We start from the raw sequence: 18165 nt of genomic DNA on the forward strand, positions 1-18165 counted from the left end.
GTGTGGATGGATAGCACACTTAACCCATGGCCCCCCTTTGAATTCATGTCTCTCTCTAAAATTGTTCATAAATAAAACATAATGCCTGTGAAAGACAGTCTAAACATATGGATTCAGTCTAAATACACTTAGGCTAAATATAATTAATTTTTGTCTTAATTATCAATTAAGACATAGATTTAATATGACAGCTAGAGATTCGAGACATATTCCCTTGATATACAATAAACAAGTCATGCCTGAACAATATAGCCTGTCCATTGAGGAGTGGTTGATCTCTTTCTGTTGTTTCATCTCCACAGTAACAACAGCTTTTTGGTCAGTGTCATGCCATAAAAATAAAGCTGAAAAATCATAATTAATATGAATATTGCTTGGTAATACAGCTAGCAGTCTAAGACAGGACAGTAGTTAGAGAGTACATTACAGTACATTACAGTCAACACTGCAACTTGGTCTAGCTTAGTTAACGTTACTCACCCTGGGTTTAGATGACTCATTTTGTAGGTGCTCAGTGATCTTTGATATGACTCAAGCAATCAAGCGATAATACGCGAGCTTTCTTTAATCCAGAGGACAATAAAACTACGTGTGCATCTGTCTGCCCGGTTCTGAGTACTTAACACCTTTCCTCGCGCGGAACTGATGACAGCCAGCGTTGCCATGGTGAATCACGTGACGATGCCCTAAGACTCGGCATTCTTTGCGCTTTATTTAAATGCTATATTGTAATAATATTAATAAATCTTATAGTCGATTTTTTTTTTTTTTACATATCCTTGATGTAAATAAAAATACAGGGCTTATTAGATTGAAATATAAAAATTGCATAATGGGGGAAAAAATCATCATGTCATGTATTGTCTAACATATCGCTTTTGTCAAATGTTATGGTTTTGAAGATTTATTAGGCCCAAACATGAATTTGGTTTATTTCGTGGAGATTATTGTTGGTCAGGTTACAATAAAACTTAAAACTGTACATTAACGCCCTCTAGTGTTTTCACTGGGGATTTTCAGTGAGGTGTTCTTTTTATTCCCGTTCTTTCTATTTCCATGTTCTTTCCTATGTTAGTTTTACTCTATGTACAGAAAGTCGTCGTAGCCTACTAAGTAGGGTTGTGTGTGAGACACATAAAGAAGTGATTTATTTATTTTTTTCCCCAAAAATGCAAACAGGTAAGGGGAAAAAAAAGGTGAATTTCTTTTAAAGATAGCTATTTGCTTTACATGCTCATTTGTAGTTACTATAAGGTATTTAGGTATTTTTAAAAATATATTTTATGATCGAAAACTGTAATTGTTAAAACAAACAAACAAGCAAACAATATTGAATACATTTGGTCAAAATCCCATGTTAAAAAAGATGAAGTGCTATGCAGGCTATTTAAGACAATATTGGCTGATTAGATGGCAAATGCTGACCTAAAATGCTAAATGTTTGTTCTCCCTCTCTTTACCGTTCCCACATCTTAGACCTCACATACATAAAATATTACCCTTTTTTAACTTTTAACACATTTCACCTGTTTGTACACACGTTCCAATTTGCTCGGTGTTTTCTGCAAAACTCTATACAAAAACTCCATCATTTTGCATAGGTTTAACCATGTTCTCATTCAGAAAACACAAACACACAATTCAAGCATCAAAAAATGAACTCAAACAGCACACATTTATCCATGTGTGAACATTCAGTAGCAAAACTGATGACACACCAGTCAGAATCTCAGGATGATATGCACAGGAGCACAAGTGATTATGTGTTTTGGAAAATGAATACTGGTAGTGGGAGACAAAGAGGAATTTGTTCCTGATGAAATACAAAGCACTATGGTTGACCATGTTCTTCTGCATGGACTGACCATGAGGGAAGTTGGCCTACAGGCTCATCTACAGGTTTTCAATACTACTTACACATATGATATAATTACAGTACATAGCAGCAGTACTTCAGATGAGACAACTTTCATTATTCTATGTACTGTAAATATTGTAGCACCCATTGTACACTCACAAACTCATTAGTGTTGAATTGATTTGTAGCTAAGCAGTCCTTTCATGTACTCTATTTTTGCAGAACTGAGAGACGACTGTCTAGGGGAGGCAGAGACGTCTTTTGTTATATAACCAATAAACATACTACCAATACTGTAATGCAAATTGGCAGAGGATGCTGAATGAATGAATGAATTTATTTATTTACAGTAACTGACAATATATTCCAGTGTGTGTTTACTGTATATTCAGTTGTTTGGTCTTTGAACTTTTCTCTTCTAGTGCTTTTTATCTACTGTAAGATCTCTTTACAGATTATTGCTGAATTTTACTGTATCTGCACCCCTTTATTTATGCCGTATACTGTAACAGTCATTGACTAGCAAAAGGATTCCTGTTTCCCAAAGGAGGTGTTTGTACCACTGTTTTGAATTGATCTCACTAGTGTTCTCTAGACAGTGAAGTAGTCTGAGTATTTGACAGGTTTGTGTATCATCTGAGGCCAAAATTTGAGTCTGACAAAAGAGAACATGTTTTTGACTAAACCATTTGATTTTGACCTGGAAGTTTGCACAAGTTGGTGTGCAATTATGAGATTGTGTTAATAGTTGTGAGAAAATGGTGAATTGTTTCATGAATTGTGTGTTAGCAATCGAGAAAAACTGTAATGTTGCGCTCTGACTTTGAGGCCTTTCCGTTGTGTTCCATTGCCTTGCGTTTGTCAACGAGCTCTCATTCTCAAAAGCCTCTCTAGCATTTTTCCGTAGGCTACTGAAGATTATTAATAGCCTATCATCAAAGCAATATTTTTCCCTCCATACTAATGTGTAGCCTATATATTGCATTGCCTTGTCAAAACGTCAACGATCCTTCATATGCAGGTATTGCGTGAACTGCAAACAGGAATGGTTTGTGTGTGTGTGTGTGTGTCTGTGTGTGTCTGTGTGTAAGAGAGGGAGAGAGCGAGAGAGAGAGATGGCATCGGTGGGATTGCCGTGGTGTTTGGCTGTGCTGTGGGTGGCAGCAAGTGCAATCAGTGTTAGATTGGACATTTGTGCTGTGATTGTGAAGAAGGCAATCACTCCCTGATTAGGGCATTTTTACAAGGCTTTCTGATTGGCCAGACAGTGATCGCTGCAGTCCTGAAGTGATCACGACACCCTTAACTCAAAACACGCGGGCTAAAGAAGGCCTCATCAGAGTGCACAACGAGAATTTCCAATGGCACATTGTAAAAAAAAGAGCAATTTTATATATATATATATATATATATATACATATATATATATATGTATATATGTATATATATATATATATATATATATATATGTATATATATATATATATATATATATATGTATATATATATATATATATATATATATATATATATATATCCCTCTATGGGATATAGTCATTTATAAAATGACGCTTAGAAAATTGCATTTAAATACATATATGTCTATATGTTCAGCCAACAAGATTTTATTTAAGTGATGTCAAATGACATCCCCTTCAACCAGTAAAATTAAAATGTATTTACCATGAGCTTCACATTTTTTGGTAACAAAGTAGTAAAGGCGGCATTAGCACATGTTAGGTCACATGCTCTCAAGGCTCCATAGTGAGCTGATTTTAGACTAGAAAATACATATAAATTCAAGTTATAAAAAATATAATTGTATGTCCAAAAGTGTTTTCTAAACTTTTTGTCATTTTTAATGCACTTTTATAAAAACAATAACTCGGAGACCAAAAAATATGAGCGTCATGCATAACTGACAAAGTCCTATTATGGGATGCAAATTTGGTGTAGCTGGTACTATTGACCAGCATAGGCACGCAGTATAATAGCCTTTATGCATGTGTTTTTGGTTCATTTTTGGAAGATGGAGAGACAAATTATTTCAGAAAGTATTGATGATAGTGATAGGAGTGCATCAGAAAATCAGGTTGTAGTAATAAATGTTGTTGAGGACCAAGGAGGATAGAAGCAATGAGCAGTGATGAAGAATAGGTTGTTGTGGATATCAGGCATTTGGGTACGTTCTCCTATGCCAGTTTGAAAGATGTGATCCATACAACAACCAGAGGTCAGGAAAGATGCTAATGTTTATTGGCAATACTATACTGACAGGCAGCAATGCTCCAATGGTGATTGCACAAGTTAGCAATTACATGTGGGTTGTGTGGGGCACACTGAAAAAGAAGAGTCTTGTTGACTTTTACTTGTGCTATGATAATTGATTCAAAATTCCAAGATGAAACACAATGTTAAAGTTTCAAACACTAAGACATGGTTTTCAGGCAGTGAAATTGCATCCGAGTTTTAGACATTTTCACATGTGAGTTCCAAATCAAAAATAGCAGGGCAAAAAAAAAAAGACCCGCCTTGAAATGGCGGCAATTAACTGTCAAGAGTTTAATGAGACCTCTTCACCTTTGAGTTGCTCTGGTTGCGCGTTTTTGCCAAAACACTGGGTTTTAATTGGTTATTAAATAAATCAATTCTCTTCTTCCACTGATTCTTCAGAGGTTTTGATTGGCATGCGTAATTGATACGTTTGGGATGAAGGCATTATGTGTGAACCGTTTCCGAATCGCTAATGCGGATTTCAAGTGCGTAATATACTGCACAGATAACCATTACTCCAAGAGTCGGACGTGTTTTAACAATGACTGGAATTCTGGAAGTCGTAAATGTAGTTTTGGTAATTGTTGCGGTTGTCATGGTGAAGAGGAGAGTGGATGATGTTTATGGGATGGAGCGCGCACATTTAAAGGCTGTGTTTCGGTGCGAGATTTGGAGATCCGAAGCGCATTCACTACAGTCATGTCTATGGATCGCAGTGAGGATTTTACCAGCGAGTGCAGAGAACTTACAAGCGACATTTGTATGGTAAATATATATTTTGGCTCGACCAACCTGAAGACATTGATTAATCATCGATAGAATCTACTATGCAGAAGGACAACTTTTTGCTAATACTCTAGGTTGGCTAATTCTTCGGGTTTTTATCCATGGTTAATCTCACGCGAACCGTATTTTTGCGGCTTTAAATACTTTTAAAATAGTTTTACAGCTTTTGTGATATACATGTGATATGAATAAAGTCTAGACTAAAGCATTAAATATGACAATAGCCTACCTATGAGTTGCCGGTGTACCGATACAGATCATAATAAGTGCACGAGCGGTTGCTGTGGTTACCGCCTCGCGCAAACGCGATATTTTTTTCGTAAAAAAAAGATACGATTTATTTTTTTCGTTACTAAATTTTTGAGTAAAATGTACATTTAATATAGCCTACATAAAATATTAGTTGTTGACTTAAATTAATTAAATGTAGAATTAGACACAATATTTTTATTTAACCTTTATTTAACCAGGAAATTTTAAAACTCTTGAGATTTTTTTTATCCTTTATATAATATCCTTTATAAGACGCATTCCCCTAACCCAATGCGTTTATCTGTGCTTTACAGAAGTGCACAGTTTGAGTTTACAGTTGTGTGGAATTGTCTGTATGTTTGAAATGTTAGATCAAATGTAATTTCTGTTTCTACAGAGTTCATCACTTCTGAATGGCCGGTCTTCTCCATCTGCTCTACCTCAAGCAGTGGCATCTGATGCTTTCCAAGGCAAAGCAGTTTGCACAAGGTGTAGAGAGGACATCCTAGACCGGTATCTGCTTAAGGTGAGAAGGCTCATTTAGTTCATATTTATTCATTTAATTGACAATTAATCAATTCCATCAGTTGATTCTCAGTTATCAAATTTCTTGTTGAATGCAGGTCAATGACTTGTGCTGGCATGTGCAATGCCTTTCATGCAGTGTGTGCCAAACCACTCTGAGCGGACACACAACCTGCTACATTAGAGAGCGAGAGGTCTTCTGCAAACTAGATTACTTCAGGTACTTCTGAAAGATTATGCATATGCTGAGAAGATGTTGCAGTTTGTATTTAACCAAATCCATTATGGCTTGACAGGAGATATCGAACATGGTGCTCATGCTGCGGTGAAACGGTTCACTCCACAGACTGGGTGCGCAGGGCGAAGGGGAATGTTTTCCACCTGGCATGTTTCTTGTGCTTCTCTTGTAAGAGGCAGCTGTCCACAGGCGAGGAGTTTGCTTTGGTTGGACAAAAATTGTTGTGTCGAGTTCATTACGACAGCATGCTGGACAAACTCAAAGGTGCTGCTGAAAAAGGTAAGTTGAGAGTCCTGCATGCACACAGGTGGTGTACTTTAACACTGTAAAGCCTGCTGTATCATAATTGATCAAATCTCTAAGGCTAACTAACTTGATCTTGCATAAAATTTGCTGAAAAAAACAAGTAGAAGCTTTTTTGTGTAATTCCAAAATTGTCCAGCTTTGGGTTATGATACGTGTCTTTTTGGTGTGAAACCTTTACTGATTTTTATGTTAAAAAATTGATATTGTTAGTAATATTTCAGATGAACACTTACTGGACTGAAGCAACTATTTGATTTTATTCGTTTATTTGATTATCCATATCTAACGTTTTAGAAAAATCATGTTAAAATGGATCAAATACGATACAGCAGGCTTTTGAGGAATGTTTATTTCTCAATCATCATTGTATTGCATCGCATTATGTTTTCCCCTATAATTAAAACTAGAGATTTGATCATAAACTGATTAAATATAAGTCACTGATTTAAAGGTCGCTGTTGTTTCCTTTATTATGAGTCTGAAGATTCAATTAACGGTTAAAAAAAAAAAAAAAAAAAAAGATTTTTCGGAATATTTTTTTATATACAGTATGTCAGGCTTTACAAGGTTAAGCTATGTAAAACTAATCCAGTAACATCTTAGGGGGAAAGCAGTTGTTTGGTTTTGATGTGTCCTGGTTTGTAGCATGCTCAATATGTCTTATAAATAATTACACCTTTGCATTACTTTTATATTTCCAGGAAAAAATGTCTCTCCTGAAGGTGTGTTGCATCCAGGCTGTGAAATAAACCAAAAACCATCTAAAAGAGCACGTACCAGTTTCACTTCAGACCAGCTACAGGTAAACAAAAGCATCGCTCTCGCTGTTCAATATGTGCCACATACTGAGTTCAGGGGTTTGAAGTCTTATTAAAATAAAAGTTCAGTGTAAGCAATAATGGATCCCTGCTTTGTTGTTGCTACTTGTAATCAAACCATACTAGAGATTTCCCACTGGCTTAATGTCTCTGGCCCTGTTGACACTGTTTTGATGTTTGTGGCTTGCAGGTTATGCAGGGCCAGTTTGCTCAGGACAATAACCCAGACACACAGACACTTCAGAGGCTTGCTGAACAGACTGGCCTTAGCAGACGTGTCATTCAGGTTACATTTCTTTAGCAATTTCTAAAGTGCCTAAATGAAGCCGTCTAAAAATGTTGGTTTACTGTATGTGGCAACAGAATAAAGCTCATATGGTATGCAAGTAATTTCTTTGAATTTCTTTCTGGTCAGGTTTGGTTTCAAAACTGTCGCGCCCGTCATAAGAAGCACATTTCTCCCCCTCCTTCAGCAGTAACGGCAGGTGATATCTCTTCGCTCCAGTCCATGTCCACCCTGAATGAGCAGCACTATTCACACACATCCCTGCTTACAGCACTACACAGCACCTGCATTGATGGTGAGATGAGCAAATGTAGTACAATCAGATAAACTCTTTAAAAAGGACATTAGAACATTTATTATCGGTTTTTGATGAATATTACTAAAACTGCTAATGGAAAAGTTATCCAGTGTTAGGATGAAATAAATTTGTCCCTGTGTGTTTGTGCTTGTGTTAATGGCTTTGTTTCTCTTTTGTTTTCAGTGCACACACCATCATCTCTACTCTGTCAGCCGTTACTGTCCCAAATATCAACACATCTACCAATCAGCAGCAGCTAAACGCTTTACAATTCAGTTGTGAATGTTGTGCCAGTTGTTGTAACGACATTTATTCCACTGATACCTTTGTATCAAATGTATTCATTTATGTTTTTAATTATTGCATGTTTTGTTCATTTCCCATGCGGTTCAACTAAAAATAAATAACTTAGTCACGTGTCTATATGAAATACTTTATTTCCGAAATTATCCTTGCACTTGGATTACATCATACAGTGTTATTAAGCTCTGAAAAATAGCGCAATGTGTTTACAAAAATAGTAAAAATGTGTACCACATTGTAAATTATGAAGAGAATTAAAAAGTTACATATTAATGACGATTAGACAAGTGTAAAACTCAAAAATACAATTGAAAAAACAAAAACAAAACAAAACAAAATTGGTAAAGAATACACTCTTAATACTTAAAAGAAAAACTACAGCAAAAAAAAAAAAGTTTTTATAAAAATATAAATAACAAATACTTCAAATTAATGGCATTAAAATATCAGCAAAAATTAGTTCACATAAAATACCTACTACTACTCTGTACACATTTAGATCAAGGTGTTATTAAGATAAATTCAAGTCCTTCCTGGGCTAAAATGAAGTGTGAACGGACACAATAAAATCACACTGAAGGAGTGTAACCTCCTACTGCTAGAGAGCATTCTGTCTGACGAGAAATGCAGCTGGATGGATGAATAAGAGCAGTAATAAAGGAATAAATATTATAAGCTCTGCACAGCAGAAAAGGGCTCATATCAACATGTGGTTGAGGTTAAAAGAGCTGTTAACTGCGTGTTGGAACAAGGCACTTCTGCAGAACTGCAATTACAAAAAAGCAACTTACAAAAGTTGAGAAAAATTCAATTAGTTTAAAACGAATAAATGTTACCGGTCTTTTTCTCAATATGAGAGAAGTGTCAGTTTCACCCCAAATGGGTGCTAATAAAATGTAATGGTCATATAAAAGACAAGAATCGGTTAAAAAAATTACTAAAATCTACCAAAAAAAAAAAAAAGAAATTTCCACATCCATAAACAGGTAATCATCCCAATTCATTTAGTTGCTTACTGGCAATTATATTTACTTGCATAATAAACAGAAAGATGCAAATCAGTACAAAGAGTCTTGAATTTATATTTTTGGGCTTCTAATGAGATTTCTAATACAAAATTATCTACATACATGACTGAATATTGCTTAAATCAGTCCATTTACCATAATAACCAGAATCTTTTTGTTTTACATGTCAGTGCCTTTTGTTTGGTTGTTCCTTCTGTTTTCTACATTTCTTTTTCTCCTCTCGTCTCTTGTTCTTCTTGTTGAGGATGGCGCGCAGGCTGCTGCCCATGTAATATGGACGGGTTGCCGAGCCGTCGTTCTTCTCCAGATCAAGCACTGAGATCAGGAGCGCATAAAAAAGGTTAATGCCAACCAATCGCTCATATGATTTTTGCATCAATCAGTATTTGCTGCTTAATATTTTTGTGGAAACTGTGATGCATTTTTTTCAGGATTCTTAGATTAACAAAAAGTTTGAAATATAATTAATATGTAACGTTATATATCTTTACTTGAACTTTTGATCAATTTAATGTGCATGCTATAAAAAAAAATAAAAAATAAAAAATAAAAAAAAAGCAATACTTTTTTTTTTTTTATAAATCTTACCATAAACTTCTGAATGGTAGTGAATCAATGTTTATGCATAAACATTAAGCAGCAAAAACAGTTTTTAACATTGATAATAAAAAGAAAAGTTTCTTGAGCACCAAAACAGCATATTAGAATGATTCCTGAAGGATCCTGTGAAAATTCAGCTTTGCCACCACAGGAATGAATTACATTTTAAAATAAAAATATTATAGTTATTTTATAAAAGGTAGTTATTTTAAGTTTCAATATTTCATAACATTACTCTCTTTACTGTAAATAAATGCATCTTTGGTGAACATAAGAGACTTCTTTCAAAAACAAAAAATCTTAAAGTTTTGAACCGCATATGTATTATTTTAAGCTGAGAATGTAATGAATAATATTGATATTAAATTTGTTAGAATTCTGAAAAATGAAAGAAAAATAAAAGAATCAAACCATTCATGATATTAAGTTCAGCTTTATTCTAATTGAAAAAAAAAAAACCTTTTTACAAAAATTTCCCCCTTTAAAAGACAACTTGTACTGAACTTCACAGAGTAGACGCAGCATCAAATCAGTCTACAAAATTACAAAAAAATGGCTTTTACGTTCCGTTTATAAATTGAACTTGAAATACTTTCAGATTGATTGCAAAAAAACAAAGGAGAGTAGCACTCTTCCTTTTAAACCAGGCACAGTTACTAAATACTGCCATCAGAACACCTGAAAATTCATAGATTCTATCAAAACATGTTTATAATAGAATACACACTGTATCTATTAAAATTCCCCCAATACAATAGCATTTTCCAATAGATTATGACAAAGTTAATATTAAAATCATGTGGATTAAGAATTCAGTAAATCCATCCACATGCACATCAATGTACTGTATGAACTTCTAAACCAAAAATGACATGAAAACATAGGGCTGTATAGAAAGAGAAAGAGGATACTTGCAATATAAAGAGAGTAAATATATAGAATGACTTGCTTTCATCGTGGATTACCAGAGTATTATCAGACCTTACTTTGCTCCAGAAGACAAACATGGGTAAGGCAATGATGGACAGAATTAGCAAAAAGAAAAAAGGAAAGAAGTGTGGAAAAATACAGCAGGAGTCAGTCAGTATCAGCAGAGAGTGCAGAGAGAAGATCACGTCTTTAAATGCTATCTGATTCCATATCCCAGAAGGTTTTGCTGTGCTGCGGGAGAGATGCAGCGTGCTACAGTACTAGCGCGATTCTTCACGTCCCACTGAGGTGACAGTTTCAGGACACAGCATACTTTTTGCCTCCTTGATCAGTTTTGTTAAGTATCCTGTGCAGGCCTGGAGGCATGTAATACGGTTTGGAAGGACTGCCATCGTTCCTTTCAAGATCTTCACCTGAAGGGTGTCCCGTCAAATCAGATGACAGAAGAAGGGAAGAGTTAAGGAGGAAAGACAGGGTTTCAAGAAAAAGGGGGAAAAAATAAGCAGAATTAGTCAGCAGTCATGCAGTTTGAAAAGAAGAAGTGAAAAGAATAAATACACAAAGATTACATTAGTATTATAATTAGAGAACAGAAGTGATCAAAGTCATGCACAGAGAAGAGGATGAAAGGTAAAGGAAGACCAGTGGGTGGGTATGTACAGTATTTATCAAGGGCTAAACCAGATTTTCAAGTTGAAAACATCTTTATTTTCAGCATTTATTACCAAACACACACACACAAGTGAATTCTGTAGATTTAATAAGGTGTACTTACAGAAGCAGAGGAACAATGTATCTACACACATGGCATAGACGTTGAAGAACCCGTGTGCAATCATATATGATCCAAATATCACAGTCTGTGAATGGGAAAAGAAGATTAAAAGAGAAATTGAATCAGAATAAATCTGTGTTCCCAACATACCTCTTGATAAGTATGCATTTCAATAATGCTTTATGAAATAAATGCTATCTTGTGTATTTTAAATATGTAATATACATAAAGTTTTTTTTAAATAAATGAACAGATATATAAAATGCATTATATGTGTATACACACACACACACACACAGGCCACTTTATTAGGTACACCTGTTCAATTGCTTGGTAACACAAATTGCTAATCAGCCAATAACATGGCCTCAACTCAATGCATTTAGGCATCTAGATGTGGTGAAGACGACTTGCTGAAGTTCAAACCGAGCATCAGAATGGGGAAGAAAGGGGGATTCAAGTGACTTTGAACGTGGAATGGTTGTTGGTGCCAGATGGGCTGGTCTGAGTATTTCAAAAACTGCTGATCTACTGGGATTTTCACGCACAACCATCTCTAGGGTTTACAGAGAATGGTCCAAAAAAGAAAATATCCAGTGAGCGGCAGTTGTGTGGACGAAAATGCCTTGTTGATGTCAGAGGTAAGAGGAGAATGGGCAGACTGGTTAGAGATGATAGAAAGGCAACAGTAACTCAAATAACCACTCGTTACAACCAAGGTATGCAGAATACCACCTCTGAACGCACAACACGTCGAACCCTGAAGCAGATGGGCTACAGCAGCAGAAGACCACACCTTATGGCTACAATTCACACAGGCTCACCAAAATTGCACAATAGAAGATTGGAAAAAAGTTGCCTGGTCGGATGAGTCTCGATTTCTGCTGCGACATTCAGATGGTAGGGTTAGAATTTGGTGTAAAGAACATGAAAACATGGATCCATCCTGCCATGTCTCAACGGTTCAGGCTGGTGGTGGTGTAATGGTGTGGGGGATATTTTCTTGGCAAACTTTAGGCCCCTTAGTACCAACTGAGCATTGTTTAAATGCCACATCCTACCCGAATATTGTTGCTGACCATGTCCATCCCTTTATGACTAAAGTATACCCATCTTCTGATGGCTACTTCCAGCAGGATAGTGCACCATGTCACAAAGCTCAAATCATCTCAGACTGGTTTCTTGAACATGACAATGAGTTCACTTTACTCAAATGGCCTCTACAGTCACCAGATCTCAATCCAATAGAGCACCTTTGGGATGTGGTGGAACGGGAGAGTCGCATCATGTGCAGCCGACAAATCTGCAGCAACTGCGTGATGCCATCATGTCAATATGGACCAAAATCTCTGAGGAAGGCACAGTACTAGCAAGGTGTACCTAATAAAGTGGCCAGTGAGTATGTATTTTTTTAATTTCTTAATATTTAAAATCACAAAAGACAGCAGACAAAGTATTTATTTTTTAAATGAATTTCTTAAACATATTTATATAAAATATGAAGAGTTTTTGCAAAAACAGATACATTAAGATAAACAGATAAAATGTTCTTGTGTATTGTGTTAGCTGTATTTTGTTATTTTTTAACCTAATCAAAATAACCCAACTGCAGTTTGACAGATGAATTGGAATGCACAATGAAAAAAACACGATTTTTGAAAATTGTAAAAAATGGAGTTCTGTTTTTGCAAATTAACTCTTCATATCTATATAGTGCTGTCAAATAATTAATTGCAATTAACTGCATCCAAAATAAGTTTGTTTACATAATAAATATACACAGTACACACTCATTATGTATATATAAATACAAACACATGCATGTATATTTTTAAGAAAAATGTTGTTTATATTAAATATGTATAAATAATATAAGTGTTTTTATATGGTATTACTTTATATAATTAAATTTAATGAATTAACAGATATATAAAATGCATTACACACACACACACAGAGAATTAAAAAAAATAAATTTGTAATATATTATATATATTTTCTAGAACATGAAGGTGTATCGCTTGCACTCACCAGCAGAGGGACCCAATAATAATTTAATGACGGCACCTCTTTCTGGATTACTGGTATTTGGCGGGTGAAGAAAAAGAATGCAAGGACACCTACAAAAGCATATTCACAACATCAGCAAGTAAAAAGGGCTAGAATGGCAAACAATCTGACAATCTTTTTTTGTGTTGATAATTTATGTGTATGAAGGCAGAAGTCATGTCATGTCTGTGCGTGCGGTTAAAGCCCCCTGGCTCTATTAGTCTTAATGTTGGCCTGTCTGTATGTTACAGATGAAACGGTCGACTCACCCACACTCCCTGAGATCAGCAGTTTGCCCAAGAACAGCAGGAAGTCAGTCACCTTGTCCAGAACAGCAACTCTAGAGAAAAACGCACAGAATAATAAAGAGATGCTATATATAGTCATATTTAGTCTTGGAGCTCTTACATAAACTAGACATTTTATTCTATGGAATATTTAAAGAATTCACAATTTATTAGACAACAATATTTGTCCAAATATGAGTTGGGCCTGACAAAGACAAAGTATGACTTGTTAAAATTATGCTTCAAAAGTTGAACACAAAAGAAAAAGACAACAAAACAGGTTTCTTTTTTATGTCATTAGAAGCATCATTTAGTGAAATTTGACAGTGATAAACCGAATACAAAAATAACATCCAAAAAACATCCTAGAAATGTCAAAATAAACAAGTTCTTGAACAGGTGTGTGTGTGTGAGAGAGAGAGTCCTTGCAGCTTCACACCTTGACAATGACATTATAAATGTAGCAGCTGTGCAGAGTTTTACCTCATAACGTTCCTCATTAACAGGAAGAAAGCGTCTCGTGCTGAGGAACAGAAATTCTTCCCATATATTGAAATCTGAGGACATGAATCAAATCGAACAATAAATGTCAATGCGTTCTTTCTTTCTGCAAGTCTGTTTCTTGACAACACAGGTTCAACATTGGCTTTCATATTTAAGCAAATGAAACTATACACATTGAAAATATATGCTGTTATATGGTAGTTATAAATATACATAGTATAAAGTTATGTAATGCCTGTACATTGAAAACATGGAGTGACTCACCATAATGTAAGCATTCCTGTTCATGAACTTGATGAAGTGCTCTAGGCACCAGAAACAGCATTTTAGGCAGCACAGCAGGAAGCGTGTAAAACCATTGTGAGCACCTGTGACAAAAACAGAAGAGCAGCACCATTATTCACAATGTATTCTACACTATATATACACTACTGTTCAAAAGATTGGGTAGGTAAGATGTTTTTGAAAGAAGTCTCTTGTGCTCATTAAGGCTTCATTTATTTGATCAAAAATACAAATATCTTTTAAAATGTCGTTTATTTCATCATCAGATTTTGCAAATCTGATGATGAAAATGAGCCAAACTTTTAAAAGTTAAAATGTGATTCATACCTTTCAGTCTGTGGTCGAGGTACTCCAGAATAATCCGGATGAACTGTACAATGGACAGAATCAAAGCTCCAAATGCAAGAGAGCCTGTGTGATACCTGGAATAACATTGGGATTACAGTGAATATTTCATTTCAGTCTAACAGCTCTCCACTCAGACATAAATCATCTGCAAGCTTCTAAGACCACAGATGGCAACATACCTTAAAGTCCTGCCAAATGATGATGCCAAGGGGCAAGGTGGGATGTCTGCTGGCTTCGTCAAGGCCCAGTAATACGAGGCGAATGCCCCGGCAAGGGTGCACTGACCCAGAGCGATGGTGAAATTCACCAGCCAGAGGAAGACCAGCAAATTGCAGAGCTGAAGAACAAAGATGTAACGGTGGTACAAACTCTCCCCACCGTAAAAAGCAAATGTGCACTGGGAGCCTGGACACAGTTTAGTCACGTTGGATTGACTGAAGGTCTGAAACACATCAAAGAGACGGAAGGAATCACCAATGTGACACAATTACTAAATCTGAATCAATATAATGGATTTAATATTTAAAATATAGCAGATTGCTGTATCGCAGATGATCACAGTTTACAGTAGGGTTGGTTCTTACCTCTGGGTCACAGGTGAGGTTGGTATACTTGCAGCCAGGTAGCGTTGACATTACTTTATATACTGCGTCTCCAGATGATGCCAGGAAACTGCAAGAAGTTGTGGTTAAGGAAAATACAATACAGACTAGCTAAAGCATGTAATATCTGTGCCACCAAATGTAACTGCTAAAATAAAGACTGCTCCTATAAAACATGACAAGACTTTTTTTTTCTTCTCGCAATTCTGTGTTTACATTTTCACAATCAGAGGGTTTAAATCTCACAATTCAGTTTTTCTGCCACATAATAAAAATTTGAACTTTTTCTCACAATTCTGACATTTTTTTCTAGCAAATCTGGGTTTAACATCACATTTCTGATTTTTCTTCTCAGAATTGCTCAAAAGTGTGTGTTTATTCTCACAATTCTCGGAATTGCAAGAAAACAAATCTGAATTGCGAGATAAAATTACCTTTAAGATTTTTTAAGAAGTCTTGTCCCACAGCCATGCATTAAAACAAAACCTATTAAACCTAAAAAATATATTTTTTATATTTGATATTTAAAAAATAATGTTTTTATATATATTTTTTTAAAATATTTAATTTGAACTTTTTACAAAAAATAAAATAATATTAATATTACACACACACACACACACATATATACACATATACATATACATACACACACAGTGGGGCAAATAAGTATTTGATACACTGCCGATTTTTCAAGTTTTTCCACTTACAACGAATGGAGAGATCTGTAATTTTCATCGTAGGTACACCTCAACTGTGAGAGACAGAATATAAATTAAAAAAAAATCAGAAAATCACATTGTATGATTTTTAAATAATTAACTTCCATTTTATTGCATGAAATAAGTATTTTATCACCTACCAACCAGCAAGAATTCTGGCTCTCACAGACCTGTTAGTTTGTCTTTAAGAAGCCCTCCTATCCTCCACTCATTACCTGTATTAATTGCACCTGTTTGAACTCGTTACCTGTATAAAAGACACCGGTTCACACACTCAATCAATCAGACTCCAACCTCTCCACTATGGGCAAGACCAAAGAGCTGTCTAAGGACACTAGGGACAAAATTGTAGACCTGCACAAGGCTGGGATGGGCTGCAGGACAATAGGCAAACAGCTTGGTGAGAAGGCAACAACTGTTGGCGCAATTATTAGAAAATGGAAGAAATTCAAGATGACTGTCAATCTCCCTCGGACTGGGGCGCCACGCAAGATCTCGCCTCGTGGAGTATCAATGATCCTGAGAAAGGTGAGGGATCAGCCTAGAACTACACGGGAGGACCTGGTCAATGACCTGAAGAGAGCTGGGACCACAGTCTCAATGGTTACCATTAGTAACACACTACACCGTCATGGATTAAAATCCTGCAGCACGCGCAAGGTCCCCCTGCTCAAGCCAGCACATGTCCAGGCCTGTCTGAAGTTTGCCAAAGACCATCTGGATGATCCAGAGGCGGCATGGGAGAAGGTCATGTGGTCATGAGACCAAAATAGAACTTTTTGGTATAAACTCCACTTGCCGTGTTTGGAGGAAGGATGAGTGCAATCCCAAGAACACCATCCCAACCGTGAAGCATGGGGGTGGAAACATCATGCTTTGGGGGTGCTTTTCTCCAAAGGGGACAGGACGACTGCACCGTATTGAGGGGAGGATGGATGGGGTCATGTATCGCGAGATTTTGGGCAACAACCTCCTTCCCTCAGTAAGAGCATTGAAGATGGGTCGTGGCTGGGTCTTCCAGCATGACAATGACCCCAAACACACAGCAAGGGCAACTAAGGAGTGGCTCCGTAAAAAGCATTTCAAGGTCCTGGAGTGGCCTAGCCAGTCTCCAGACCTGAACCCAATAGAAAATCTATGGAGGGAGCTTAAACTCTGTGTTGCCAAAACCTGAAAGATCTGGAGAAGACCTGTATGGAGGAGTGGGCCAAAATCCCTGCTGCAGTGTGTGCAAACCTGGTCAAGAACTACAGGTGACCTCTGTAATTTTAAACAAAGGTTTCTGTACCAAATATTAAGTTCTATTTTTCTATTGTATCAAATACTTATTTCATGCAATAAAATGGTAATTAATTATTAAAAAATCATACAATGTGATTTTCTGGATTTATTTTTTTTATATTCTGTCTCTCACAGTTGAGGTGTACCTACGATGAAAACTACAGTTCTCTCCATTCTTTGTAAGTGGGAAAACTTGAAAAATCGGCAGTGTATCAAATACTTATTTGCACCACTGTATAAATACACACACACACATATATATATATATATATATATATATATATATATATATATACATATACAATTGATAAAAAAAATATTAAAATATTTACACTTAAAATACTAAACTTCATTCAACATACAAATTAATTAAAAAATTTGGATACACAGCTGTAACAGCCCAGTATGCAATACAAAGAGCCAGAAGCAGGAAGGTGATGATGGGATAGAACAGTGTTGACATGATGCAGCCAATCGCCCTGTAGGAAAGAGAGAGATAACATTTAAAAAAACATATGACAGCTTCGTTCCAGGCGTTTTTCCAAGCACCGCCATTAAACAGAAGAGAAAGACAGGTAGAAAGAAACATACTTGCTGCCCTCCTTTAGAAGAGCAATGGCAATACGAACTCTGTTCCGCAGGAATATCAGTACTAAGATGATGATAGCTTCAATGACAGCCAAAGAGATCACTGCGGTAAAATATCAAGTTGTCAGTCACTTCCATCAAACTGAACTTCTCATATACTTCAACTTGAAAGTGCAGCCGCATTGCTTGGTTTGAGATGCATTATCTGATTTAAACTTCACT

The 18165-nt window shown here is 36.0% G+C and overlaps 3 protein-coding genes across 11 annotated transcripts in view; 1 reads left to right on the forward strand and 2 right to left on the reverse strand.

The window, feature by feature from the left end:
• The window catches only part of LOC306849117 (uncharacterized protein), a gene marked incomplete at both ends in the record, with an annotated part of 12792 nt that extends 12292 nt beyond the window's left edge, over window positions 1-500 (reverse strand). The window contains one exon of the mRNA XM_079383962.1: window positions 481-500. Within this exon, the coding sequence (XP_079240088.1) occupies window positions 481-500 (20 nt within the window). The remainder of the gene's footprint in view (window positions 1-480) is intronic.
• Window positions 501-4603: 4103 nt separating this feature from the next.
• On the forward strand, window positions 4604-8063 carry LOC306849411 (LIM/homeobox protein Lhx8-like). Its single transcript, XM_079384406.1, has 8 exons — window positions 4604-4897; window positions 5568-5696; window positions 5794-5915; window positions 5992-6212; window positions 6941-7041; window positions 7248-7343; window positions 7473-7638; window positions 7825-8063. Exons 1-8 carry the CDS (start codon window positions 4832-4834, stop codon window positions 7899-7901), a joined length of 978 nt encoding a protein of 325 aa, XP_079240532.1. The 5' UTR covers window positions 4604-4831; the 3' UTR covers window positions 7902-8063.
• slc44a5b (solute carrier family 44 member 5b) overlaps window positions 8055-18165 on the reverse strand; it is a gene marked incomplete at its 5' end in the record, with an annotated part of 37354 nt that continues 27243 nt past the window's right edge. For 5 of the 9 annotated variants that reach the window (XM_079384405.1, XM_079384401.1, XM_079384403.1 and 2 more), the window contains 11 exons: window positions 9989-10915; window positions 11278-11362; window positions 13309-13397; window positions 13596-13666; window positions 14097-14170; window positions 14382-14485; window positions 14730-14824; window positions 14930-15192; window positions 15335-15422; window positions 17742-17834; window positions 17947-18046. In XM_079384405.1, coding sequence (XP_079240531.1) covers window positions 10800-10915; window positions 11278-11362; window positions 13309-13397; window positions 13596-13666; window positions 14097-14170; window positions 14382-14485; window positions 14730-14824; window positions 14930-15192; window positions 15335-15422; window positions 17742-17834; window positions 17947-18046 — 1178 coding nt within the window. In that variant the 3' untranslated portion in view covers window positions 9989-10799. Of the gene's footprint in view, window positions 9288-9988; window positions 10916-11277; window positions 11363-13308; window positions 13398-13595; window positions 13667-14096; window positions 14171-14381; window positions 14486-14729; window positions 14825-14929; window positions 15193-15334; window positions 15423-17741; window positions 17835-17946; window positions 18047-18165 lie in introns of those variants that run through there. The other 4 variants (XM_079384400.1, XM_079384398.1, XM_079384399.1 and 1 more) reach the window with 1 other exon arrangement.

This window comes from Barbus barbus (genome assembly GCF_936440315.1).
Source record: "Barbus barbus genome assembly, chromosome: 29".
In the NCBI taxonomy this organism is placed as follows: domain Eukaryota; kingdom Metazoa; phylum Chordata; class Actinopteri; order Cypriniformes; family Cyprinidae; genus Barbus; species Barbus barbus.